The sequence below is a fragment of the Orbicella faveolata genome, unplaced genomic scaffold (genome assembly GCF_042242905.1).
Source record: "Orbicella faveolata isolate gen_17 unplaced genomic scaffold, um_ofav_v1 contig_47, whole genome shotgun sequence".
NCBI lineage: Eukaryota > Metazoa > Cnidaria > Anthozoa > Scleractinia > Merulinidae > Orbicella > Orbicella faveolata.
Genome location: NW_028301577.1, coordinates 9,482,501 through 9,510,487, shown reverse-complemented (window position 1 = coordinate 9,510,487; position 27,987 = coordinate 9,482,501). Strand labels below are relative to the sequence as shown.

The 27,987-nt window shown below is 39.1% G+C and overlaps 1 protein-coding gene and 2 pseudogenes across 2 annotated transcripts in view; 1 reads left to right on the top strand and 2 right to left on the bottom strand.

Annotated features, from left to right (window-relative positions):
• LOC110066941 (protein CASP-like) overlaps positions 1-26,358 on the top strand; it is a 33,841-nt gene extending 7,483 nt beyond the window's left edge. For both annotated transcript variants that reach the window (XM_089280081.1, XM_089280082.1), the window contains 16 exons: positions 3,188-3,253; positions 4,071-4,145; positions 5,211-5,264; positions 5,871-5,923; positions 7,729-7,786; positions 8,551-8,599; positions 16,856-16,906; positions 17,731-17,867; positions 18,969-19,038; positions 19,589-19,686; positions 20,433-20,549; positions 21,152-21,244; positions 21,904-21,960; positions 22,596-22,676; positions 24,159-24,223; positions 24,784-26,358. In XM_089280081.1, the coding sequence (XP_089136207.1) occupies positions 3,188-3,253; positions 4,071-4,145; positions 5,211-5,264; positions 5,871-5,923; positions 7,729-7,786; positions 8,551-8,599; positions 16,856-16,906; positions 17,731-17,867; positions 18,969-19,038; positions 19,589-19,686; positions 20,433-20,549; positions 21,152-21,244; positions 21,904-21,960; positions 22,596-22,676; positions 24,159-24,223; positions 24,784-24,820 (1,161 nt within the window). In that variant the 3' untranslated portion in view covers positions 24,821-26,358. The remainder of the gene's footprint in view (positions 1-3,187; positions 3,254-4,070; positions 4,146-5,210; positions 5,265-5,870; positions 5,924-7,728; positions 7,787-8,550; positions 8,600-16,855; positions 16,907-17,730; positions 17,868-18,968; positions 19,039-19,588; positions 19,687-20,432; positions 20,550-21,151; positions 21,245-21,903; positions 21,961-22,595; positions 22,677-24,158; positions 24,224-24,783) is intronic.
• LOC110066987 (BTB/POZ domain-containing protein 6 pseudogene) lies at positions 7,819-11,722 on the bottom strand (annotated as a pseudogene).
• LOC110066988 (BTB/POZ domain-containing protein 6 pseudogene) lies at positions 13,155-15,322 on the bottom strand (annotated as a pseudogene).
• Positions 26,359-27,987: the final 1,629 nt, after the last annotated feature.

The window sequence follows — 27,987 nt, the reverse complement described above, 5'->3', positions numbered from 1 at the left end:
TTATTATTATTTTTGCATGTGGAAATCATAGTGCCCATACTAAGTTGATGCATTCTTAAATTTTTATTCGTGTTTGTGGTACTACAAATTAAAGAATATCAGTTTGTATACAGGTGGAAAGTTTTGGTATGTTATACTCATTTTAGAATGAATGAATGAATGAGTGTACAGAATACACCGATTCCAGAAAAAACCGGAAGTTGCACTGAAACGAGGCTTAATAGCCCTCGCGGTAATTAAAGCAACATGGCGAACGAAGAAGAAAGGGCAATCTCTCTTCTGATGATATTCCTGGCGTCAGTGTGAGCGAAGAACATTGAAAAATTGACACTCAGCCAATCGAAATTCTGACTTAAAAGTCGCCGTATAAATCAAAGGGGCAAAATAAAGGAACTTTTAGATGGGTATGTTTTCCATCCTTCGATTGTCTCGATCTCCAGTATGCGCAAAAACAACCTGTTCTCACCATTTTTATTGCCTAAAAGAACTTTGTTCATGGTCGGTTTAGGAAAAAGAATCTGAATGAAATGAAAATTGTAAAAGTTTACGACCCTGACCCGAAGAATGCTGTACTAAAGCTACAGCAAGAGATCGAAAGAACATACGGAAGTGAATTTAAAAATTGTGTCAGATATCGGGAATATTGCAGCAAAACACTTTAAAAAATTTCCTACGGCTGATTCATTTTTCACTGATGACTTCAGTCTTCTCAAGTTTGAGAATATCCAATCTCTCTTCATAAATTAACATTCGGTGTTAGAGAATAAAGGGAAATCCTTTTAAAAGTTCAAAAGATGCTAATCAGAGTATCAAACAAGACCACGATCTGCTCGCCAAGAATGATATAAGCAAGGGTTCGGTACAGTGACAGCATCATTGCATTACAGGGTAGGACGCAATCACAAAGCTGATTCATCAGTCAAATCACCAATAAAATTATCAGTGACGTGTACTACAGTGTAACAAAGACTATCAGTGACATGCCATGAAAGATGGCCTAGAAAACTAGCAACTAGTAATGAACAAGTACACTGAAATAATGCATCAACAGGGATCGACGAAGGTGCAAGTAACAAAATGCTGTTTTTTGTTCAAGAGAAAAGGGAAATTTTGGGGGCCTCCCCAGGGTCCCCCAGCTGGACTGAGGTTACAGACCCAAGTAAGGGCAATCTCCATGAAATAATTTAAGCTAGGAATGTCATTGTTATGGATAGTGAGACCCTGAAAGATTGCCTTATAAAATCAATATGCAAAATGTTTGACCCTGGTTTAAAAGTAAACAAGAGTTATATGAACTTCAGTTTATGATGTACAATGTGCAACAACTACTCTTTGTTGTGAACAGACTTTGGAATGTCCTGGCTATAAATTGAAAGTAACTGCGAATTTTTAATGAGTAAAATGCCTTGGACATAGAATGGTGGAAGGAGATGCTAAAGAATATTGAACAATTTATGATAAATATATTATATATGAATTGGCCTACCTAATGCTTAGAGATGGCCTTACACGATGTGATTATTGTTAAAACCAGAATAAATAATGTATATCAAAGGTCCAAAAAGTTTGTCCAGCATCTAATACTAGAGAATTCAGCTACTTCCAGTTTTTCTCTGGTGATGAATATTTGAATAAATAGTTCAAAATAGTTCAAAACAATTGGGAATCTATAAAATCATACAATGTAGGAAATTCTCAATGAGGTCAAATTCAATTGCACTTTTATGTCATTAGCAAAATTATACACCAGCTCTACCATGTCTCCTTCTATGTTACACCCTGTGCCAGAAAATAGAACATGAAGCCACATAATGTACAATTTCAGTACGGTGGAAATCACCAAATATTTGATTACCACTGATGAACATTATCATGTACTCTGTTTAAAGTCACTACCAAATGACAAATAAACATCAGATAACTTTTTTCTGCCAGTTTACAAGCAAATAGCTCACTATCCAGGGTTGATTGACAACTCTACACAACCTTAGTGGAGTTACACCATCAAATATATGCCATCCATTTATTCTCCTAATAGCCATTTCAGCTTGTATTCTTACATTTGCAGTTCTGGTTCATGGTTGGAAAACAGTCTTCCTTAGAAAATTGGTATTAAAATTATAGTCAGTTCTGATTTACTTGGTTGCATAGAATGGATGAAGATTATAACCTTCCTGCTTGCCAGTACAAGCTGTCTATCAAATCTGCGACATTAAGGAAAATTCCTACTAGGCCTTAAAATGTGTTGTGAGACTTATTCAGAGTAAAGTTCACTTTTGGATGTCCAGGTCTTGGGTGTCTGACCTGTTATCTCTCTGCAGTCTATTCAGCACTTTATGTTTTCAAATTCAGCCTAGGAAAACTTCAGGTAAATAATTAATGGCTGGCTCCCCAACATCAAGTACAGGAAATTGGCACATGCAATAATTTATCTGACACTACTAGTTCTGAAACATTAAACCTAAAAGCCAGATCTTGCTGAAATATTAAGCAAGTAAAAAATACTCAAAATTCATCAATGGCTGTATTTAAATCACTAGTGTTCTTCCACATTCAACATTGTTTTTGGGAAACTTTTTTTGTTTACCTCAGAGGCATGAAAACTGATTAATTCCTAAGTTGATTGAAGCTGATGGGTATTCATATGCCAGACTCAGATGCATCACATATTTTGCTCTACACAGAGATTCCTCATCAACTTTTGCCCAAGGGAAAGCCGAGGGTACGGCTCCCAGTTTCAAAAAGTGTGCTCAGTTTAAAATCACTTGGCAAGAAGTGCTCGGAAAAACAAAAATTATTTCCTACCGAGGTAAAATAGACACCTCCCCCTTGCATAAGTATTTCCCACTTTTTTCTTCTTTGTTTATCTGGCTAGCTTGTCCGAAGGAAACTCAGTCGTGGAAATGATAAATCAGGTCGGTTTTTGCTTCGATTATTAGAGTTTGCAGCCGCACAACACTTGTGTCCAACTCTTTTCCTTTTCTTTACCACATTTGCTCCAGACAAGTAGCTCTAACCTACATATATTCGAATTTTTTCGTTCTTCCCCAGCATTTCGTCCGCCATTTTGAAAGCTCGAGGGCTATTAAGCCTTGCTTGCGTGCAACTTCCGGTTTTTTTCTGGAATTGGTGTATTGTACACTGTATTTTGAATGAGCCTTCTTATTTTCTCTTGTAAATGATGTAGACTGAAGCAATTGATGCAATCTCACGTTCAAGCTTGGAACATGAGTTGGCAGCCAAAGAAAGACAGGTTAGTTTAATTGCATGTGTTATTATGGAAAAATAAATTAAAATAATTTGTTAATCCTCTTAACTGAAGGCAATGTATGTATTTCAAAGAAAGCCAGAGGGAAATTAGGGCTTGTCAACAGGATTTCAACTCAGGACTGTTGCTACAGTGTGTATGAAGCTCAGTGTTCTCAGGTGAAATGTAATCTGTAACACTTGTGAAGAATGTTGCATTTAAATAATATTAAATGACGATATTTAGAGAGGAAGTCATATCAGCCTTCATGTAGCTGGTTTTCATGTACTATGTATGTAGGTGCTCTATCCAGGTCAAAATGCCTGCACATACAATACAGTGCTGTAACACAACGTAAAGAAAGCACTTTAGCCACGTGCAATGCCATGACTGATAAAAAAATATACATAATTGAAAAAACCCTGAAATCTGCTCAGGGAGAAGAACAGTACTGAATTCAGTTTATACATCATGTAAGATAATTTAGGATCTTCACCTGATTTGCCCTTTCTACGTCAGCTTCCAGTATTCCAAGGGTACAGTACATTACATTAGGCCATCTTCACTCCTCATGGGGAGCATAAGGCATCAACCATGGAGCTCCACCTGACTCTATTTTTGGCAGTTCTCTTTGCCTCTATCCAAGAGATATTCTTCTTGGCAAGCTCGTCTTGCACACTTTGCCTCCAGGATTGCTTTGGGCGGCCTCTTCTTCTGAACCCCTGAGGGTTCCACTCAAGGGCGGAACAGAGGGTACTGAGCGTAAAATGTCAATATTTTTCATCAAAAATTGAATTTATTTTATGATAATTATTCCTAACAGATATCTCAGCTAGTAAGTGATGTGCAGCATTTACAAGTGACACAGAGCAGATTGAAAGAATCAGGAGCAAATGAGGTAAAAAATGAATTCAAAATTTTTCTAACTCTTCAGCTGTATCTCTATACTGTGCATTTAAGGTGCCCAACAGTCCAATTTTGCATAATGCTGTTTTGACATGTGCTACATGTACAGTCTTGATTTCATCACGCTATATCGCAAATTTGTCTTCAGTTGCTGTCACAGCACTGTATATATTAACTTTTACCATTCATGTCAACCAAGGAAATTTAGATTTGCAACCAGTCTTCATTTGCATCCGTTGTGTAAGGGAAAAATGCAATGAGAAGTCCAAGTTTTGAATCTCATAGATTTTTCATCTTAATTCCTCCAATAAGATTTTTTTGAACTGAGCAAGGACAGATTGTGTTTTCCCATAAAATATCCATACCCCTCCCACAGACGGTTTTTTAGTTTGAAGCCCCCACCCCTTGGGAAATTCTGGGTTAGCAATTCATACTTTACTTTAAGAATTTTGCCTTTTGAAACCCCTCTCCCCCGTAGAATTTCCATCAACCTTTCTCGGGGTGGACCGTACGGATATTTTATGGAACTACACATTCTAGGTAGATTTCACAGGGTTCCTACCGGTCATGGAAAACCTGGAAAGTTATGGAATTTATTACAATTTTCAATTACCAGGTCTGGAAAGTCATGGAATTTAAGTGCGAGTCATGGAAAGTGATGGAAAAGCATTATGCTTTCTGAGAAAAAAAAGGCAAAAAGACAAAAAAAAATCTAAAACAAAAAACAATAGATGAGTCTGAAACAGGCTTTAATTACAGTACAAATAGACACAAGCAGGCATTTTATCCATTATAATGCTGGAAAATATGTTAAATGAGTGATTGTTTTGATACTACCGTGAGAATAGCAACTTAACTTTCAGAAAAGTCATGGAAAAGGTCATGGAAAGTCATGGAATCTTGAAAGATTAAAAGAGAGTATCAACTTTGTTTCAGTGCAGTATTTCACTGGGTGGTGTTATCGTTTGTTATTGAAAACATTGTACATTGTACATACCGGGAAATTATGTTGTATTTCTCACTTTGGTCTTTTCACCAATTTTTTACTTTGTTACAGATTGGCAGATTAGAAGATCAACTTGTTAGCAAAACCACAGCACTTCAGCAGTTGGTAATGTGTGCCAAATCTATATTCCCATAATAGCTATTTGAAAAAATAGAATTCAAAATGGTTGCCATATCACCAAAAAGGTCCATAATATTTAGAATTGTCAACAGCTACAGGTGTACAACATACTGTACAATAAACCATACAATATACAAGTTTGTAAATGTATTGTGAACTGTCATTATTGTTATCTTGCAAAATTTGTGACTCTGAAAATCATAGATTCTTGTGCAACGATGCTGCACATATTAAGTAATAAATAACATACCAATAGGGAAAATTTTTACAGGGTGCAGATTATACTCGAAAATCTACATGTATTTAAACTGAATGAACTCCTTGCGTTAACTAAAAAATAGTTAATAGAAGGTACATGTACCTGCGCACATTAATGTTATTTATATGTATATGTACTTATAATGTTCACAGTTGTTGCTATGCTGTTACATGTACACTAATTTTGTAGTTTAGTTGCTGTAAGTGAAGTAGAGGAATATGTCATTCTTGACAAGGAGTTTTCAAACTGGAAACCTTTATCATGGACGTAGCGCTTTTGAGCTGAATATTGTTTGTTTAATTTCTATTTTCTTTTGCTTACTTCTAAACCAGGAGGCAAAGCTTGATATACAGAGTAACTATGAAGAAATCAAAAGAGAGCTGAGGTAAAAAAAACAAAACATGATTTGGAGTCAGCAAATTAGATCCTTTGCATAAATGGCGGATATTTGAATAACAATACTTATACATCTAAGCCTCACATTATTGTGACAAATCCATTGTTTGGAAACATCAGTATAAGGCTAAGGATGTACATGTGCAAGCCTTAAATACTCTAAGTTATTCAAATTTAGAAGGTGGGGACAGATGGGGACATTACAGACCAAGAAGAAGATGGGGACATTGGACCACTCTAAATTTTGCTACAGATATGTGTAACTCCTTAGCGAAATTAATTTTAAGAGTGTCTGTTCCAAAGCCGAACTTTAATTTGTAGTTTAATGTAGTGAGAATAATGCAAAGTTTTTTTTTATTATTATTGTCTCCTTTTGTGAAGGTGAATTAATCAACATGACACGAGCGTGGGACAAAGAACAATTCTGAGTCCCCGACAGGAATCGAACCCATGACCTCCCGAACACCGGGTGGGCGCTCTATCCACTGAGCTACGAGAACTCATGGAGAGCAAGGTCATTTAACTGAGTTCATATATGATAGGTGTCCTGCATACACTACTCACAATGAATTTGATAGCGTTGATCCTAGCAGTATGCAGGACACCTTTCATATATGAACTCAGTTAAATGACCTTGCTCTCCATGAGTTCTCGTAGCTCAGTGGATAGAGCGCCTGCCTGGTGTTCGGGAAGTCATGGGTTCGATTCCTGTCGGGGACTCAGAATTTTTTCTTTGTCCCACGCTTGTATCATGTTGATTAATTCACCTTCACATTTCATTACTGAGCTTAAAATTCACCATCTTTATTGACTTATCACTTGTCTCCTTTTGTTGTTATCTATTAATACTTTTTATATTTTTAGTTCTGTATAGTTATATATTAGTTTTTTTAAAATCCAGCTCATTTTTCCTAGACTTGCTTTTGTTTAATACTAATAGAGGACCATTCTGTAAACCACTTTGTGACGTAGGCCTCCCCATCAAAGATTATTTATTTATTATGATAATTTATGCTAAGGGTCTATGGATTGGAAAACAACAATAAAATAAATAACATTAATTATACGTTTGCTTTGTGTTTAAAGATGTGTTTTTGCTCTTTCCTCCATCCAAAAAATATTAAAAATAAATCCAGATGTAGTTAAGGTCATTCCACTGAGATAGAACCTGCACTGAGATTTTTGTGAAACTTTGCCTATTGATTGTTTATATTATAGGAACTTAAATTTTGAAATAAAAATGAGGGGTCCCCATGTTCGTTTAGGAGCAACAGCACCTTGTTTATACCCATATAAATCCTTATAATGGCACGATGATTGTAGTCACGATTGCTTACTAAATTCACGTTTCCAACGATTGCTTTTTGTTCTACACTGAGAATTGGTCCATATTTATTTTACACAGAAAAATTTATTACTCAATTCAAAACAACAGAAAAAAATGATAGGTCACCATACTCGTTTGTGAGAAAATGACGATTTACCTCTATGGCGAGGTCCAGCTGTAAAGAAAAAGCCGCCATTTTTTTAATGCGTGCGCGCTAATCACGAGTGAAATTATGCGCAGTAGGGATGCACAATGCGTTACTGGGGAATAACCTTAATACAGAAGAAGGTTGAGTTTAGCAAGAGAAGACGCGTTATCTTGTTCAGTTGTCTCCTTTGTTATCAATAAAATAATGTTTTGTCCTGCAGTTAGATTTATAAGTTTACTAGTTGCTTACCATTGTATATTTTTGCTTCTGTTAAATTTTGAGGTGCTAGTACATGTATGTTTATGTGGTTGTTTTTCAGCATTTTAAAGTCAATAGAATTCTCAACAAGCGAGGAAAGTGGAGATGGAGAAAAAATGGTGCGTTTTGATTTTTGTCAGTTTTTAATATGTTTTAATTTCAGAGTTGTTATATCGTAATAAGGAAAATGAAATAAATATATTGTCAATCAATGATAATAGTCACTTCACATCAGCATTGACTAAATATTATAATTAGATTATGAGCTCGATATTTCTATGCGGTGTTAGTTGATGAGGCTGGAGGTAAAAATTGAGAGCGAATAATCTAATCGATTTACTAGTCAGAGTTCTTTGTAACTCTCCGCCAGATAATGAAGCATTTTCAGTAACTATCACGCTTTAGTAAAATCGCAAGCGGAATGAATTGGCATTTGAAACCTGCAGCTGGGTACATGCACTGATGCCAATTTAGTCAACAACTTTAAGGTTTTAATTCAAGTCACTTAACAGTGCTTTTCTCTAATTTTTATCATCTCCCAAATTTAATCATGTAGTATTGTTTAACTTTGGTAAGGGAGAAGACGTGTCCATTGTGTAAGCAACCTGAAGCCACTGCACACTTGCACACTACAAATGGCTGACAGTGTACGATAGCTCAGCCAAACAGATTGAAGCATTTGCATAAATAGAATTCCACTAAAGAGAGTTTTTAGCTATCTACCTTATTATTATTATCATTATTATCATTATTATCATTGTTATCATTGTTATCATTGTTATCATTATTATTATTATTATTTTTTTTTTTTTTCTGCATTGGAAAATGGATAGGGGCAAAAATATTTCTGTCTGTACAATAATTGTCGATTTTTTTGTTGTAGGAGTCCACGCCCAAATCTCTTGAGATGCTTCTCCTTGACAAGAACAAAAGTACGTACATCAGTAACTGTAAAATTTTTTATTAATACAGCGGTTTTCACTTGAGTGTTGAAAAGTAACTGGTTTTGCATTACAACGCGACATGACTGGCTTTAAAGAACTCATGCAACACTTTCATCCAATCAGAAGTAAAACCAAAACCAGTAGTGACTCGTTCCCACACGTTTTCCCGCGGTTTGCGTCAGCTACATGAACATGTATAATTAGGTCAAGTTTTGATTGGTGCGTTACAGGGTTAGTACAGTTCATGGAAAACCTGGAAAGTCATGGAGTGCGGGTCATGGAAATTCATGGAAAAACAATATGCTTTCTGAGAACAAAAAGGCGAAAAGACAAAAAAATCGAAAAAAAAACCCAATGAGTCTGAGACAAATAGACACAAGCAGGCATTTTATCCATTATAATGCTGGAAAATGCGTTAAATAAGTGATTGTTTTGATACTACTGTGAGAGTACCTACTTAACTTTGGTCATGGAAAACTCAGAAAAGTCATGGAAAAGGTCATGGAAAGTCATGGAATTTTGAAAGACTAAAAGAGTACAAACCCTGCGTTAGATTGTCCGTGATAATGTTGGTTTTGGTTTTACAGCACTCAATCGAAAATTGCTCTACGCTTTTTATTTTGTTACGCCCATTTCTTTTTAGGTAATTTCTATTTTGCAAGTGTTTCATGTGCCGCTGATTTTTGTGGTTAGCATTCACGAAAAAGAAATCCAACAAAACTTTCATGGCTTTAAAACATGACTTAAATACACATTTTGTTATTATTTGAAGCAATTTTGTCGAAACAGTGTTCAACTGTCGGTCCATTTACTATTGTTATGCAAAAACAAAAGTATAATTTGAAATGTTAGTGCGATTTACTTTTTATTTAAAATGTTTATTCCTGTAAAACTTTATTCTCCTTGCTCTACATCGGCACTAGATTTTATAGATCACATCGGATTCGGGCAAAATTCGTGTTTTGTCGATTTTAAATTCCTTTTTTTGTTTATCGTTTCCATGGAAAATCGATTGCCTTAATGAACTACGTTATACCAAACTTCAATCCTTTTCCAATTACTGGATCGATCCCATGAAGGTAAGACTTATAAAAGCTGATTGAAAATGCTAGGTATGACCCAGAAAAAACTTTATCGAGACACATTCAGAAACAATTCACCGGGACTTTGCGTACAAGGTTAATTAGACACTGGTTATTAGCCTTACCACTACCGTAGTACTTTAACTCCAAAAACTGATTTGAGAAAATTGATGTACAGAAAATGCATTTTTACTCCTGGCTAGAAATTGGCGAATTCACTGAAATGAGAACTTCATCAGTATTATTTAAAAGGATAATCTCATCAGCTGCGAAGGAAACACGGCATGTAACAACTGTAGAATTATCACAAAAAAAGTAGTAAATGTCACTCGAAATTGTCCTTCGGCAACGTCCATTACTCAAGTCATCGCAGAAGGAAGTTATTTCAAACCTACGCGGAATTAGGGCTGCACAGAAAACAATATTTCAGGAAATTGTCCGGATCTAACAGAAGTTCCATTATTACGAATAGTATTCGCGTTGTCCGTGAATGTAAATGTCACACCAGAGCAAACAACAGCGCTGAGGCTGCCACTTCCAACCCAAGACATAGGCCCAGATATAAGAGCTTCGATTTCGTACTTTGTGTTCTTCTTGCATTCAACTGTAGAGTCAAACAAAATTTCAAATCCGTAATAGCTTCCGTTTGCGTGCTGCAACACTTTCGAAGAAAATGTTCCTGCTAAATGAGAGCCGGTTTGCTTTATCGTCAAGTTCACTGTGTAGTCATTATTCTCACTTCCAAACAAACACAGTCCATGCAACATGATGTCCTTATCCACAGTAAAATCAATACGGTCTGCTCCCCCCGATCCATAACCCCATCCATTTCCTGATACAGATTGAAATCTACCACAGCGGAAAATGTTATCGTCGTGGAAACCAGATCTCAAGGACTCAGAAAATTCCAAAGGAGATTTCAATGCTGAACTGTAATATTTGAAAAAGGCGAAGACTTCTTCCGGTGTCAAAATTTTACTATCAATGACAACATTGGCAAATTCATCTTGTTTCATCACTGGAAAGCGTATTCCTTTTACGATCGATTCCCCAAGAATTCTTCTTTTGATTTCGCCATCGGTTGTTAGGCCCTGTCTCTCACATTCATTTGCTGCCCACAGATTGACTGCTTTGAACAAATTTACCTCTTTTATGCTCAGAGTGTCTCTTACAACAACTGCTTCAAGTAAGGATCTCTCGATTGTCGCAAATCCATCTGATTTCACAGCCTCTTCTGTCTGTTTATCGATCACTTTCCAGCATCGATCCACCAGGTTTTTCTCTTCATATTTCTGAGCAGAGGGCAGGATGCTGAAAACATTTGATGGATCTAAGTTTTCTTGCAGATATTCGGTGCATTTAACAGCCAGTGAAGGCACCATGTATTTCTTCGCCAAATATATCACTCCCATCACATTACTTCCGCTCAAGATCACTTCATCGCTGTACATGTAACGAAACAACTCCAACAGACTGTCGTATTCACAGTCAGGCAGTTCAATAGAGTCTGTAGTCTCCGCCAGCTCACCGTAAAACATGGCTTCAAACACAGGACTGCTAATCGACAACACAAACTTGTGAGCAGGAATCACTTGTTTACTTTCACTTTCGCCATTGCGCCCTCCTTGCACAACAAACTTGACATCGCTGAAGAGATCATTGTTGAACATGTGCATGCTTCTTTCTCTGATAGTCGGCTTTGTTGTTTGCCAGTTTTTCTTGATCACAGACATGGCTCTTTGGTTTCAACAGCGAGATTTCCAGCTCTCTGGCAGGCGTTGTTTCTAAAAAAACTCTGGAAACTGAATAAGTTGAACTGATTTGTCAGTCAGCGGTGGTCGAACAAATTTGCATTTCATCTTACCAACGGTCACGCTTCACGGTAGCCTGAGTTTGGGTTCGTCGGGTGAATAGATTTTCAGTTCGACAGCTGTAGATCAGCTGTCAATTTTAACCCATATTCTGGACTCTACTTGTTTTAGAGTTTGGGTTGTGGCTCTTTAACGAAGTTGGCGAGAGAAACCTTTGTTTAGGGACGGACCATTAGAAAAGTGATGGGGGGTGGGGTTGGGGGGGGGGGGTGGGGGGACAGAAAAAATCGTGCAAAGCAGAAGTGAAGAAAACCATTCCTGCAGAGTCAATTGCACTGTTGGGTTTACAAACTGTATCCGCCTGAATGGCGACTTGGCAGCCACTTTATACTGCAAAGCAACCTCATCATGGACACTGGTAGCCAAACACCATTGCAGAAAAGCCTTTATGGATAACCATGGCTTAAAAGTGTTGAAAAAACCATGTGCTATAAACAGCCGTCCTTCTTGATTTGTTTGCATTTAACCAATCACATACCGTGTTTTGAAAGCCTCCAAATATAGAAGTGATTTCACAACTGACATGCATAAATGACGATTGTGGACACAGATGTGCACACCCATGACGAACCGTAACACTTCCCTTAAGATGGCCGCCAAGATCAACGTTGGACAAGCGTCGTAAACAAAGAAAATCATGGAGGTGTTAACACAATTGATGCATTTAGCACAGGCTGTTTCAATCTATTATAGGTTTTTGGCAAAGTAAACGACACATTATTATTCAAGTCCAATCGACACATTAAACATATCGGCTGAAAATCGTGGAAAACGCACCAAAAATACTCCAATTCTGCAAAATTTTCTTGGGGAGATGCCCCCAGACCCCCTAGTTGAGTAAGCCCTTCAGCTCCATATTTGCTACTGGACGGTCACTCACAGAACCCTAGCTTAAACCTTTATTGACTGCCTGCCAAGATTGAATTTTATTACAAGGGTAATGAATCAATAAAATTGATATTTCTGTAAACATCGAACCAAAAAAGCAATGAAGCCCCATTTTAGGCAACAGCACTTGGATGTGTCTGATACTTGGTTATGTTTCCCCCGAGTATTATTTTGAAAGTTAAAAAAAATTGTTTGAACTTGGAGCCTGTTCCAGGCATTGAGATTGTGGTGAATGTCAAGTTTAAGATTGCGGTAGTACAATATTCCCCTCCAATTTCCACCCCCATTCCCCCTCCCCCCCCCCCCCCCGAAAAAAAAAATTCGTGCAGGGACTTGCCCCCGAAAACAAAAAAGAAATCCTGCAGAGTTAGTGAACGTGAAAAAAATTACTGCAAGCTGAAAAAGTCCCAACCCCCACCCGATCGCTTTTCTAATGGTCTGTTTCTTAGGTTGGCCTTGGTCGTTATGTTAGTATTGTATTTATTTTATTTCTTTTCTTGGCTCTACCTCTGTCAACTGCGTTAGCTTTTTTCAAGTGTAACTTACCATGTTATTTTGAGATAACAACAGTAATGCGTTTCCTATTTATGTGCTCGAGCACAGAGCTTGTTGTACAGAGACTATGAGGTCAGCGAGTGATTTTCACTGTCAGGAAAAAAGCAGATAACGCAATCAGTATGGCTTGTCACCTCAACATACAAACGTTATAAAATCACATTTTATTACATAGACCCTTGTGTTTTACTGGAACATATGTCCCACTAGTAAAATTTATTCGAAACTACTTCTGGGACCTTAGTTACGTTGCTATTAGTTTTTATATATCACATCTTCACATCTTGTTCGCGCAAAACTCATGTTTTATGGATTTTTGGTTATTTAGTTGCTTTGTCTATCTGTTCCATGGAAATGTCGATCACTTGCCTTAAATTATATCAAACTTCAATCCATTTTCAAGTACTCGACAGGTGTAATTGCCTCATCGATCCCATGAAGGGAAGACTTGTAACGCCTGAATAAAAACCCTTCACTGGTATGATCCAGGCAGACACCTAAATCGGATGAAAATTACATCAGTATTATTAGCTAATATTTCAGTCCAAAGGACTTCTACCTTAGACGCTAATTAGTTATTACATTGGTTATTAACCTTGCCACTACTTCAACTCCATGCAAAAACTAAACTGATCGAGAAATTGATGTGCAGAAAAAATATTTTTACTCTTGGCTAGAAATTGGCGAATTTACTAAAATAAGAACTTCATCAGTATTATTTAAAAGGATATTATAATGAATTTGAAAACCAGTCAGTTAACATCGTTTTCAATCATGTTCCTGAAGCTGATCAGTTTTGAAGGAAACACGGCATGTAGTAACTGTAGAATTATCGCAAAAAAAACTGAAAATTTCACTCGCAGTTTTCCTTGGACAACGTCCATTACTCAAGTTATTGCAGAAGGGAGTTATTTTAAATCTACGCGGAATTAGGAGAGCACAGAAAACAATATTTCAGGAAATTGTCCAGTTATAACAGAAGTTCCATTACTATGAATACTGTTTGCGTTTACCGTGAATGTAAATTTCACACTAGAGCAAACAACAGAGCTGGCGCCTTCAAGTCCTCTCCAAGACGCAGGCCTAGATATATTAGCTGCGATTTCGTATCGAGTGTTCTTTTTGCATTCAACTGTAGAATCAAACAAAATTTCAAATCCGTAATAGTTTCCGTTTGCGTGCTGCAGCAGCTTGGAAGGAAATGTTCCTGTTTTGGACGCTAGGGTTGACTTATTGCCGGTTTGCTTTAAAGTCAAGGTCACTGAGTAGTGATTATTCTCACTTCCAAACAAACACAGTCCATGCAGCATGATGTCTTTATCCACAGTAAAATCAATACCGTCTGCTCTCCCTGATCCATACTTCCAGGAAATTTCTCTTACAGATGGCAATCTACTGAATCTACCACAGCGGTAAATGTTATCATCGTGGAGACCAGATCTCACAGACTCTAAAAATTCCAAAGGAGAATTTAATGCTGAATTGTAATATTTGAAAAAGACGACGACTTCCTCTGGTGTCAAAATTCTACTATCAATGACAGCAGTGGCGAATTCAATTTCTTTCATCACTGGAAAGCGTATTCCTTTTACGATCGATTCCCCAAGAATTCTTCTTTTGATTTCGCCATCGGTTGTTAGGCCCTGTCTCTCACATTCATTTGCTGCCCACAGATTGACTGCTTTGAACAAATTTACCTCTTTTATGCTCAGAGTGTCTCTTACAACAACTGCTTCAAGTAAGGATCTCTCGATTGTCGCAAATCCATCTGATTTCACAGCCTCTTCTGTCTGTTTATCGATCACTTTCCAGCATCGATCCACCAGGTTTTTCTCTTCGTATTTCTGAGCAGAGGGCAGGATGCTGAAAACATTTGATGGATCTAAGTTTTCTTGCAGATATTCGGTGCATTTAACAGCCAGTGAAGGCACCATGTATTTCTTCGCCAAATACAACACTCCCATCACATTACTTCCGCTCAAGATCACTTCATCGCTGTACATGTAACGAAACAACTCCAACAGACTGTCGTAATCACAGTCAGGCAGTTCAATAGAGTCTGTAGTCTCCGCCAGCTCACCGTAAAACATGGCTTCAAACACAGGACTGCTAATCGACAACACAAACTTGTGAGCAGGAATCACTTGTTTACTTTCACTTTCGCCATTGCGCCCTCCTCGCACAACAAACTTGACATCGCTGAAGAGATCATTATTGAACATGTGCATGCTTCTTTCTCTGATAGTCGGCTTTGTTGTTTGCCAGTTTTTCTCGACCACAGACATGGCTCTTTCGTTACAAAAGCGAGATTTTCAGCCCTTAGGAAGAAACTCGGAATAAGTTGAACTGATTAAGTTGAATCTGAATAATTTGAGGTGATTTATCAGACAGCGTCAGCGGTGATCGAACAAATTTTCATCTCATCTTACTAACGGGTCACGCTTTACATGCTTCACGCTAGCTTGAGTTTGGGCTCGTCTGGTGAATAGATTTGCGCATCGACAGATTTGGTCTTAAAAATGTGCACGGATTGAGGACTTGTGTGATAAATTGAGTGGTTTCGGAGATTTCGAAAATATCACGGATCGTTGATCTGTTGTTGATTTTAAACAAAAGGTGTACCCTATTTCAGCCTAAGCCACCGCTCAAAAATCACGCATTCTGATGCCGCCCATACCTATAGGACAGATATGAAGGAGATCACGACCCCACGGGAAAAGGCAAAAACAAACACCTGCAAACTATGACTGTTAATCACACCACAGTAAGTTTGCAAACAATGTGATTCCGGATTTGAACGCAAATATTGGCGGACTTGTGAAAAAATGGCACGGATTGGTAGTCTGCTTGCCCCTATTCACCCCGCCCATCTGAGGATCAAGCAAATTTAACTTGTAGGCAACTTCCAGATCCGGGTGAAAATACCCATCAATCTTTAATGGTGTAGGGGGAGTTTTGGCCCCCTACCCCTTCCCCGTTTTCGCCTGCAACGCAGGGTATAATAATACTAAGAGTGAAACTACTTCCGAGTCAGTTGTCTATTTAACAAATTGACGTCAGTTTCTCGTGCGTCTGTCCTGTTATTGATCATGAATTTCGGCATAACATTGTTAAAGTAGCTCTGGATCCACGAGGGGATAGCCGAGTGGATCCGCAGACTACTTGATAATGTTATGACGAAATTCGTTGTCAATAACAGGACAGACGCATTAAAACTGACGTCAATTTGTTTTTCACGATAACAAATTGATAGATTGCCCGCCCTCGCTCGTTGACGCATCGCATAAATTATGAATTCATGTGTCTGTCCGCTTATTAACAATTAAAATTAGCCAGTGAGCGCGCGAGAAATTCTGTAGTTATCCTAAAATATGATTATGACTGAAATCCATCTTTATTTTCGTAAAGTAAATTCTCTTATAATGTGCCCTGTAATATTAGTCAATTGTTCATCATCGTTTGAAACTAGCAAAGAAAACCTGCTTTCAAGTCTTTGAACACTGTATTCAAAAGTGGCTGTAGATACTGTGGAACTCTGGAATAATCTTTCCAACGAAGTCTCCGGTGTGACCAGCGGTGTTTTTCAGCCCAAAAGTTACAGTTCTTGACCAGTGGTCGGGAACGCTGCTCAAGGGAAGCGTGGGCTCTGGGCACAATGTGCCTGAAGTTTAGAAGTAATAAATGTTGATACTTATTTTACTTAACGTACCAAGAAATGAAGCGAGACACTCGATAGGTTTTCCGCGTAAGTTTTTATATATGCTGGTCTTGAAGGCAGCGGACTTGGGCATGCACAAAATTGAGTCACGGATGATTTTAATTTAATTTCATGCTGTGCTCTTTTTCAGGGCTTCAATCTGAAAATACAAGTTTAAAAGTGGAAAATGTCGACTTAACAGGTGGGTAGAACGAGTACATTCACGCAATAGCCCCTTTCATGGTTAGCTTACGAACAGGCTCCCAGCGAGGTGAGCCGTTTAAGCGAAAAGAAAAGAATTCCGCGAGTGAAGCGAGTGAAAACATGCACTCCCCCTCGTTACCATTCCGCTATCGGCTCTCCCTGCTCGCCCTAGATCACACGGCTAGCTCACACTAAACCCATTAACAACCGGGAGCCTGTTCACAGGCTATGGTTAACTCTTCTCATTTGCATTACAATGCATGCTGAGGCAATTTCAGGCAGAACAGCAGAATTGCCTCAAATTGCCTGGATTATATTGTAATGCAAACGAGTTAACCGTGAAAGGGGCCATTAACAAACCATTACACCCCCCCCCCCCCCCTCCACCCCTTCTCCCGCCCTCACGCCCTCAGTGTAAGAGAAACTCGCACCGACGTAGGTTACATACTTGGATGAGTACTTAATTTCGTGTCGCGTATACATGAAGGGACACGTTTTCTTTATCACATGCCTAATGTGGCGTACGCGACGTCATCTTGGATTGCATTATAAGAACTACGCATTCGCCATCCGGTTCCAGTCTCCCACGAGACTGATGTCACACCGAAACGAGTGGTCGTTTACATAACACTGTTGCAAGATTTCGTACCGGAGTGAAATACTCTCGGGGACGAACTCGCACGGGTCACTGACTCGTTTCTGTTGGTATCATGAAAACCAAAGCAGAGCCACGAGAGGGAACCTGAGTCGCCCTGGTATCACGTAAACACTCCCTTGGTGAACTTGGCTCATGGTTTCCTTTGATATTCTTTTGTTCCCCAGGTCGTTATTCAGAGCTTCATTCACAGTACAATGAGGCAGTAAACACAGTAAAAGAACAGAAGGAACTTATTACTCAACTGGAAACAGATCTTCTGAGTGTGAACGCTCTGCCATCTGCATTCCGTGGTCAGGGAGAGGTAAAAGAAGTTTTTAAGACTCCGTTTAAACTCTCGTCATAAGTAATTCTCTCTTAAATTCTCTTACGATAGCAATACTTTGTCACAGATAGGTAATGAGAATTAAGAAATTTATCATGGGACTCAATGAGATAAGAGGGCCAGCCAGTACTTAAATCAACCAAATTGTTCCATTACTTACTTACTTCATCCTCTTCGCTCCGTTTGGAAAATGAGGCAACAACAATCCCTCTCCATTTATCCCTATTTTGAGCAGCATGTTAGGCCTCGCCCCATGTGAATTTTATCTCACTGAGCTCGGCCTTGACAGTTCGGCGCTAAGTGGTTTTGTCCGACCAGGCTACTTTTTGCCATATGTTGCCCAACGCAGGGCAATCCATTCTCAGTATATGGCTCAGCCGTCGGACTCGTCTGCGTTTGATGTCCACGCAATGCTCTGGCCACCAGTTTTTCTTTACGTAACGGTCCATATAAGAAGGATAGCACCACGCGGCAAGGAATACAAAATGGTGCTAACTTTTGCGCAACTTTACTACTGTATCATACTTCTGATTGGCTCAATCAACAAACTCTACCAAAACTTCAGGTAGCTGTATATATATATTTATCTGTAATTGATCAACTATCTTCCTTTCAACAAAATTTCTTCTGAGTCTAAATACAACAGTAATCTGTGTGGGGAACATTGGAAAATTGGAAGCTTTTAGTGTCTTTGTTTATGACTGTTGTGATTAGCTGGAATGTTCTAACACAAAGGAAACTACCTTTCAAAATCAGTTTAAATACATTTTATTTCATAAACCTGTTTACCATCGGTTGACACATTCTCTGTATGAAAACAAAACCATTTCAATGTGGGGAAAGCGTATTGGCGCAGAACAATAGAAAATGCTACAGTTCTTATCTGGATCATTACTTAAAGGTCTTGGAGATTTCGTTGCCGGTCCAGTATTTTTCAGTGCACTCTCTCGAATCTGACATCCCACGTGTTTTTTTCCTTTTATAATAGAGTTAACTTGCACGGTACCTACCCCGCCCTCAACCAAGTTAGCAACCACAATACAAGTTAGGTTTATTGTCGTGCCGTTTTATTTATCACAGGGTGAGGCAGGGCCTCCTTCAGAGAAAGAACTTGTTTCCAATGCAGTACAACAAGCCGTTGCACCATCAGGTACTATTTAATTTTTACTGTTGGTCATTTAGGATACTTATGCAATACAAGTACAACAGAGGTTATAATTGATCTGGTGCTATAGAAATGTCTGCGTCAGGCCAGTGGTCCTTACAGCCGGAGCTTCTCCCAGTTTTTATAGTATGAAGCGACTAGGAGTATTTCTGCTCCCCCCTGAATGGGACGCTAGTCCATTGCAGGGTTACCCCCAGCATTAAATTCATCGGTACCCATTTATACACCTGGTTGGAGAGACGCACTGTGAGAGTAAACTGTCTTGCCCAATGACACAACGCATCGACCCGCGGCCAGGGCTCGAACCTTGTCGACCGCTGGTCCCCGAGGGGAGAGCACTAACCCTGAGGCCACCGCGCCTCTACACAAGCAAAGCAAATAATGCTGTTAACATTGTCCCATCCACCTTTGAAGCCAACTGCTGTCGCGTTAATTAGGCGCTTATAAGGGAACCGAATTGACCCATTTGATGATACAGATTAATAGCAGCGCTATTTTGGTAATGTGTTTATCTACAATTTTTTTTTTGTCACAGTTGGTTTATCAGGGGAGAACGTCGCAATGGAATCTATTCTTCCCATCGTAGCAAGCCAGAGAGAAAGATTTAAAATCAGAAATATGGAGTTAGAAGCGGTGAGTAGTAAGCTCGTGTAAATGAATATATTGTTGTTTTTTGTTGTTGCTAGCGCCTGATAGGTTGCGGGAACGTTTCCACGAGTTTCGTTGCACCAATTTCACAGTTCTGCAAATCTGCGTGTTTGGTTTCGGAAGTAACTCGAAAACGCCCCTGTTAACATGGTTTCGCTCGATTGCCAGGAACTTAAGCCAAGAGCTACCCACGGTTGACCGTAATATTTCGAATGGCCAATCAGAACTACATGCAAAACTGTGTAACCAATGGTAGGCGCGGGAAAGCTTCTAACCTGTGACAGGCGCGCGAAAATGTTGGACCCTTAGAAAACGCGGGGAAATATTGAAGCTGTGGGGAAAACCGCGGCTGGCATAATCTGTACACAGACGCTCTATTGTGTCCTGTGTCCGTTGAGATCGCAAGCAAAAGCATTAATCGCAGGGGATTTGAAAAAGCAAAAACGCAAGGCGATGGCCCTGGGGAAAGCAAAAAAAAAAAACGTCTGTGGAGAGACTACAGCTGGCATACGCGGGAAACAAAGTTGTGGAAAGCGCGAACAGTTACTTGCCCTGCTGACGAATAGCCTTCAGTTGTTTTTTCACTTGCATGTTCGGCTGAAAATACACTCTCAAGTAGAGCTCCCTGCATGATTTTTTGGAGCTCATTATGAAGCTCAGCAAATGGAAAAAATGCAGAAAATTTAGTTTTAACTTCACTTGAAGACAGATCTTGCTGTTTGGTTTTTCAGCAACTACGCCATAACCAGCAACAGATCAGTGTGTTACAAAACGAGGTGGACACTTTGCGGTCGGATAACGTGAAATTATACGAGAAAATCAAGTTTCTCCAGAGCTACCCAACTAAGGTAACGTTTTGTCAGCTGTTTAGAAATTTCTTTGTGTTAAAATCGAATGAAATCTGAAAAATGGCACGAGCCAAAAAAATTACACACCAACTTATGAGAGATCTGCTAACAGTCAGATAAGGGAATTATTATATTGCTTGTGTTTGTAGCCGATATAACGAGCGCTCTGATTGACTAATTCTAGGGTATTATTCCCCCGTAACGCCCACGGGCCGATTACGGCCCCGCAAAACCAAAGCAAAAAGTACGCCAAGGTCTCGGTCTGAGATTTTCCCGTAAAGACCTCACTTTCGTTTGATAAGTAGTTATCAATGTCTTGTGTGGGCATTAAAGATAAACTTCTCCCTCAATTTGTACGTTAGAAAATTGCACTTGCACTTTGCACTTGTAAGTTTGACCATGTTGTCACCTGTGTCCATCTGCGCCGTTGATTCTCATTGTCACTTCCTAACGAGTTTTAACATGTTTTGAGTGTTTCTTAACAAATTGAACAGTTATCTATGGGTCACGATAATATCTAGAAATGATTTTTTTGTGTGTGGAACTGAGCTAGAAAAGAGAAATAGTTTTTAAGTTTCTAAGTGTTTGTCATTTTAACTTAGGGTGCTGGGGGTCGGGACGAAGAAGCTGCAGTCAGCAGATACTCGTCACAATATGAACAAAGGTTGGATCCCTTTTCGGCTTTCAATCAGAGGGTAAGTGGTGTCTTAGTTCCACAAGGGACTCGTACGGCGGGTTGAACACATAACTGTTTATTTTCCTATAAAGACATAAATGATTATCGCAGTTATGTGGGAATAAAAAAGCCCGGAATAAAAATTAGGATTGAGCGGGATTTGAATCCATGATCTCTCCTATACTGGTGCAGTGCTCTACCAACTGAGCTATCAAGCCAACTGGGAGCTGGTCTCGTTTTGAGTTCGTAATATACCCGTAGATGGTGAAGAATGCAAGTGATATGAAAGATCTTAGTTGTGAACTGCGGGAGAAAGATGTTAAGACGTAAATGACATGAATGTGTCTCTTACTACAGTTCAATTTAGGAAGCTGACACATGATCGCCGATACCGCATATTTAATCACTACAGGAAGAGATTTAGCAGTTTTACAGCAAACTAAGGTGTTGCAAGGAAAGGCTGAAAAAGCATTTTAAAATCCGCGTGATCGTGTTGAAAAACGATACAAATGTCATGCAGTGTGCTAAGGGGCAACTTACCAACATGCACTTAAAATGTCGTCAAATAAATCTCTTTTTTTTACATGTTCTCCCCTCGCACTTTGTTTATGTATTTGATGAATCACTTTGTTTGTTGGTCTTTGAGCTGGTTACCCTTAATTGTCAAATTTTGTTTAGGAGAAACAACAACGATATCTCGGGCTCAGTCCACATGAAAAAGTAACTCTTAACCTGGTAAGTGGAAGAAACTTTTTGCAAATTATTTTTAATTTTTAATTTCAAGACCTTGAAGGAAGGGTACAGAGAAGGGAACTGCAGAAGGTCCCCCCCCCCCCCCACCCCTTATTGCTCGAGAAAAGAGAGAGGAGGGGGAAATTTGAAGGGGCATGAATTACTGTGGACCCTTTTCCGGCTCCAGTGATGGACAGGTTGGGGGAGGAGAAGAGAAGTTAACTTTCGGTTCTCTAAAGGAGCTCACGGTATTTTGAATTATTTCGGCCACGTTCAAAATTACCTTCAAATTGAAGGAAACCCTAAAATAGTAGTTTATACTAAGATAGAAAAACACCAAAGAGATAATAATAATAAACCATAAAGGAACAGGGATGGCTAAGGATGGAGGAGATTGACACGGACTACAAATGACGAACTTGAAAAATTTAGGCTACGCTTTTAAAAGATGAGCAAACCCTGACATAGTTCCTTTAAGTCATATTTTTCTGCAGAAAGGAAGGGTGGCCGTCCAAGAAACCTGAAGGCCCTAGTCCAACCAAATTCAAACATTTGGAAGTTGTCCTTGAGAAAACTTAGCGTCATGTACTTTGACTTCCTAGAAACAAAACACATGAATAGTTTCCTTACTTTGTCAGGGTCGCTTCATCATGTCAAACAAAGTTGCCAGAACGATCGCGTTTTTCTATACACTGCTTGTTCACTTGCTGGTGTTCTTGGTAAGTAGAGGGGAGCATGGAAACTGACGCTCAGTCGTTTAGTTGTTGATTAAATGTCAGTTGTGCGACGTGAGAATAACAATGTAAGCTATGAGTGTGCATCAGTGGATTTTGCTGCACGCTTAGTTATACTGAGTTTGATAGCGCTGCTGTAGTAGCTATGTTGTAGTATGATTGATCTCGCTGATGACACATCCAGGAATGCTTTATGGGGCGATTTTGCGTCACAATTGCACGGCGTGCATTACTGACAAAAAATTTCGAACAATTCTAATTTCGGACAAAAAAGTGTCAGAAAATTAAAAAAACCATCTGAAATGTTTAAGCGTCCGGAATATTTACAGCATGCACAAAATGAAACTGTGAAGTAGCTCCAAAGCTCTTACTTTTCTTTATGGAACGAACTCTTGAGATACGCTTGAGATACGTAACAGCTTGATAGAATTTGTGTTGTTTTCTCGTCGGTGTGTCTCAAAAAACCTTGAGGGAGCAGTAAGACTATGAGACTATCATTCTCACAGATTTTGTCTCAGTCTAAATCGCGTTTGGTGGCTTAAATTTACTTAAGCTATGTTTCAACAAAGTGTCCGAAATTTGCCCGAAATGAGATAAAAAGTGTCCGAAATTAAACGTCCGAAATTTTTTCCAAGTAAAGGTAAAAGTAAAGTCTGCATACGAGCCAAGTGGCCTATCAGGCCGGAGCTTATCCCGGTTTCTGTAGCATGAAGCGACTAGGAGTATCTCTACTCCCCCCTGGATGGGATGCTAGTCCATCGCAGGGTTACCCCCAGCATTAAGTTCGCCGATACCCACCTGGGTGGAGAGAGGTAATGTCCCCGGCCAGGGCTTGGACCCGGACCGCTCGATCCGGAGACAAGCGCACTAACCATGAGGCCACCGCCCAATTTTTTTGCTTGTACTAGTTCAGTTGTATGTTGTCATTGAGAATTCTGCTCGGGAATAGCTCTTTGATTCGTTTGAGAACGTCGTATGGATTACAATCTTGTTTTAAGACATGCGCCTTTACTTTTACTTAGCTTTTACTTAGCTTTTACTTAGCTTTTACTTTTACTTACTTTTACCGAGGCGTGGTGAAAAACAAAAAGACTACCATGTAGTAAATTAAACGAGCTGTAACAAAATTGAAAAAGCGTTCTCTTGTAAAAATCATTTTAAAACAAATATTAGCTTTCGGCAGCCAGTCCACTGTCTTCCTAGACTACGAGTAGTCCCTCTTTCGCTTAGTCCGTCGTGCTTAACGCGAAAGAAAACCGCGAGAAAAAAATGGCCGCGCGAAATCCAGGAGGCGAGGAGCGCTCCTCGCCCCCAGGATTTCGCTCGGCCATTTTTTTCTCGCGGTTTTCTTTCGCGTCGCGTCAGGCACGACGGACTAAGCGAAAGAGGGATTACTCGTAGTCTACTGTCTTCAATGGATAAAAAATTTGTGACTTAAACGAGCTGTGTTTGTTCTTCCAAAAACAGGTTCTTTACAAACTTGCATACACGGAATCTTGCAAACGGGACGTGGCATCTGAGTGCGCCAAAAGGTAGAACACATTTTTTGTTGTCAGGGTTAGGAACAAAAGGCCGCGAAACTGAGGTTAAAGACCACCAGTTAGAAAAGTTTTGTTTAGTTAGAACAATTAGAAGTAAATTACATTATTATTTGGCTAGCTCCGTGAGCGGGCAAGATGAACCGAGTACTGCCGTGTGATTGCCTACCCGAGCGGGCAAGATGACGCTGTCTTGCCCACTCGAGATTACCCGTAGGAAAATAGTGTTCTTTTCCCATGCACTAAATCCTTTATTGACCAGGCCTGTTCAGTCAAGATGGCTGGATATTGGCCAAATTCTTTTTTCTTTTTTTTTTTTTTTTTTCGTATTTATGGAACTCGACTGTGTCTCCGTCCATAAAGCCCCCAGAAAAGAACTTGGCCAATACCGAGCCATTTTGAACTCACGGTTGGTAAATAACCCATATATGAAACCGTACACAGTGGATCGTACGAGCACCGCAATCCGTTCAGTATTACCTGGCATTAGCGTAGGAACATTAAACCGGCAGCAATTTGGTTACTTTTTCACTTTGCCTCTATCTGTTTTACAGGTTCGCTGAACACATGCACGAAGTTCATGGTCAGTGAATGAGGGACATGATGTCGCTAAGTCAAGTAGATTATCTAAAAGGAGAGGGTATCTTCCCAGAACGTAAATAGCAGAGGAGACCAGCGCGGAAAGCTTTTGTAAATTTAGCTATATTTTGGGTAATCTTGAGGGGTTATCCTGTTAAAGGGACAGATAGAGTCTGGATGGAATCATATATTGCGACGGAGATTTAACCGTTTTGGAGGCTGAAATGCTTACAGAATTAGTTCGGGAATATGATCATCGGCTTGTTTCTCATTGAGCAAGAACATTCTATAGAAATGAAATCCTTTAAATGCTTGCAGAATTGGATCAAAAGGTTCGTAGGTTTGTTTCTCAATCAGAGAGAAAAGTCTCCAGAAATAACGTGACAACCACTTGCATCGTTGTTCAACAATTTTGTTGGCCAACGAAATGCAAGGATTAACAAGTCCACTTCCTCAAATAAAATTAAGGAAGCGACATGATTTGAACATCGTGAAACATCTTCCATTTCGTCGTCACTGCATGCGTACCGCTATTCGCTTGAACATTCCACGGAGGTCTTGTTAATTTCTCTCCCCCTTCGGGTACTCCCGTTCTTAATTCCCAGGGAAACAGAAAGGTGTGGTAAGGAGAAAATATTATGGAGTCGTCAAGATTCCGTAAGGTAATTGACTGAGTCCGCGGTGTTTGAGATGAATTTCACTAGGCAACGGGGCTTTGTCCCATGACAGCAAGCTAATGTAATTGGGGTAATTTGGCGGGGGGTAGGGGGGGGGGTAATTGTGCTGCTTTTCGATTGGAGAGAAACTGAAATTCTTCCGTTGCGTCAACGAAGATAGGTGTAACTACACTAGTACGAGTACAAGCGAGTTGTTGGTAAATAAGTTTTGAAGCAAATAACGCTGTGTTTTCATGGGGAATGTTTTAATTTAGTACAAATTGCCTTTGTTCAAGATCAGTAGCGGGGTTCTACTGTCAAATCGAAACCAAAATTAAATTATATTGGATTTTTAACTTGTAAGGTCCTGAAGTAAGAGTTGTTAAAATGGAAACCCTTCCATCCTTGCAAAAACGGTAGTAATGGTGCTCTAGATTAGGGTGCAGAAAAGTTAAACAGTCGAATGGAAAGCAAAATATTTGGAAAGTGTTTTCAGAAGTTTTGGTTGTGGGATATGAAGACTAACAGAGACACAAGAACATCACCTTATTGAAAAGGGGCAAATTTACGTGTCTTTGTAATAAACGTGTTATTTTAAGCAAATAAATCAGAATTAAATTTTCCTGAAACCAGTTGAACTCTGCATGATCTCCAGGATAACGATTGTGTTTGAATGTTCAACCAGCGACCAACCACATAGGGCACCATCTATGGTTACGTTTCTCGAGTAGCATTAAAAACGTTATATCCCCAGGGTGTTCTCACAAAACTGTACAGTGCATGGCGGTATTAGAGGAATCTTTAGATTGGTGAGGTACATTTACATTTTGTAAAGAGAATACATAAAACGTTGTAAATAAAATTCATAAATCATGGTAACATATTTCACCTTCAGCCGCTATGAATTTGTTGAATTAGTATCTCTTGTTATCTTAAGTAGGGTTGAGTAGCGATACAACTACTGCTCAAAAAGTCATCTTATTTACCTGCTCTCCAGCTTTCTGTTGGAAATTATTTTCCGCATCTTGTTCGAGACGTGAAACCAAACAACCTTGGAACTGTTTCGGAAGGTGTCAAATGAGCCACGAGTCAGTAAGTCAATAGACCAATTTCGATATCCATATTACAACACCTTATTATCCAATTTCTGCCGAATTTCTGCTCCATTTTTGAGTTATTTTTTTGTAAAAAAATACCTCCTAGTCGGCGCGTCGGTATGTTATGGACGGGTCAATGGATGAGTGAGTGAGTGAGAGATGTATGTATGTCACACCAATCAGATTGGATCTACTATAAACAGCCAATCAAATCTTGTTGTAAAGGTAAATGGTATGTGAGAAGATTTGATCCCGATACAGTTCAGAACGGCCATATTTATTCTCTAAAAGAGGAGGAAGTATTCATATATTGGGTTTACTTCGACATTTTCTGTAGGTTAGGCTGAGGATTTTAGTTATGAACGAGATGAGCCTTGAGGTTTGAAACAGTTCGTGAGTGAGTAGTATGCAAATGGCACGGGATATTTTCATTTTTAGTTGCAAAGGTAACTTGATACTTTTGTTTTTCACAAGGAGTAAATTCAATTAGAGGTCACGAATCGTCGCTTCTAGTTCTTAGGACATTTTTAGAGGAGACGAGACTATTTAGATTTGATACAGTTCTAACGTTTACAATAGTAAGTGCGGGTAACGATTGTTTTGTTCTTGTTGCGTGCAAACATAACGAGATATTTTTATTTTTTAGTTACAAAGTGTAATTTGACACTCTTGTTTTTCACAATGGAGTAAATTCAATTAGAGCTGACGAATCGTCACCACTCCTACGAGATGGTTGTTATCTTTAGTAACAAATGGTAACTTAACACTTTTGTTTTTTATATGCGAGTAAATTCAGTTAGAGCTGATAAGTTATAGGCTATTGTTTCCAGGATAGTAAACAAAAAAGAAGCTTTCATTTCTGGACGGTTTTTACGTCTCTGCAGTAGCAGTTTAATAGTTTTATTTGATGACATTCATTTCAGTCCGATATTTTTACAGGCAAAAAGTATGAAAACTGTTCAAATGTTCTTTGAGGACTGCGTGGCACCAAGTTAAAGTGCAATTTGATTAAATCAGACTTTCAACGTGTCAGAGAGGTTTTTTCTCTTTCTATTTTCGGTGAGGTAATGCTGTTGCGTTGTGTTGTGTAAAATGGGTAAACTTACGACTCGTATAAAATGCGAAAATTTATCTTAACTTGAGTATTTTTCAGCAAAAATTCCTCTTGGGGATTGGAAGGGCTATGTGGTCGGTGAATGAGGGAGTTATGCATGTGCGCGTGTCACACCAATTACAGTGCGGGTTGTATCAAAGACCGAATCAAATTGCCTGTTAGAAAATAAGATGGTATCTACATTTATCTGGAGACGTGTCAGATTACTGTAGTTTGTTCAGTCAAACATTTTATGGCTTACTATTTAGCTATCTTACCATGACCGATGTAACATCGCATGTACATCATAAATTCCCAGTTTCTTTCTTGCTG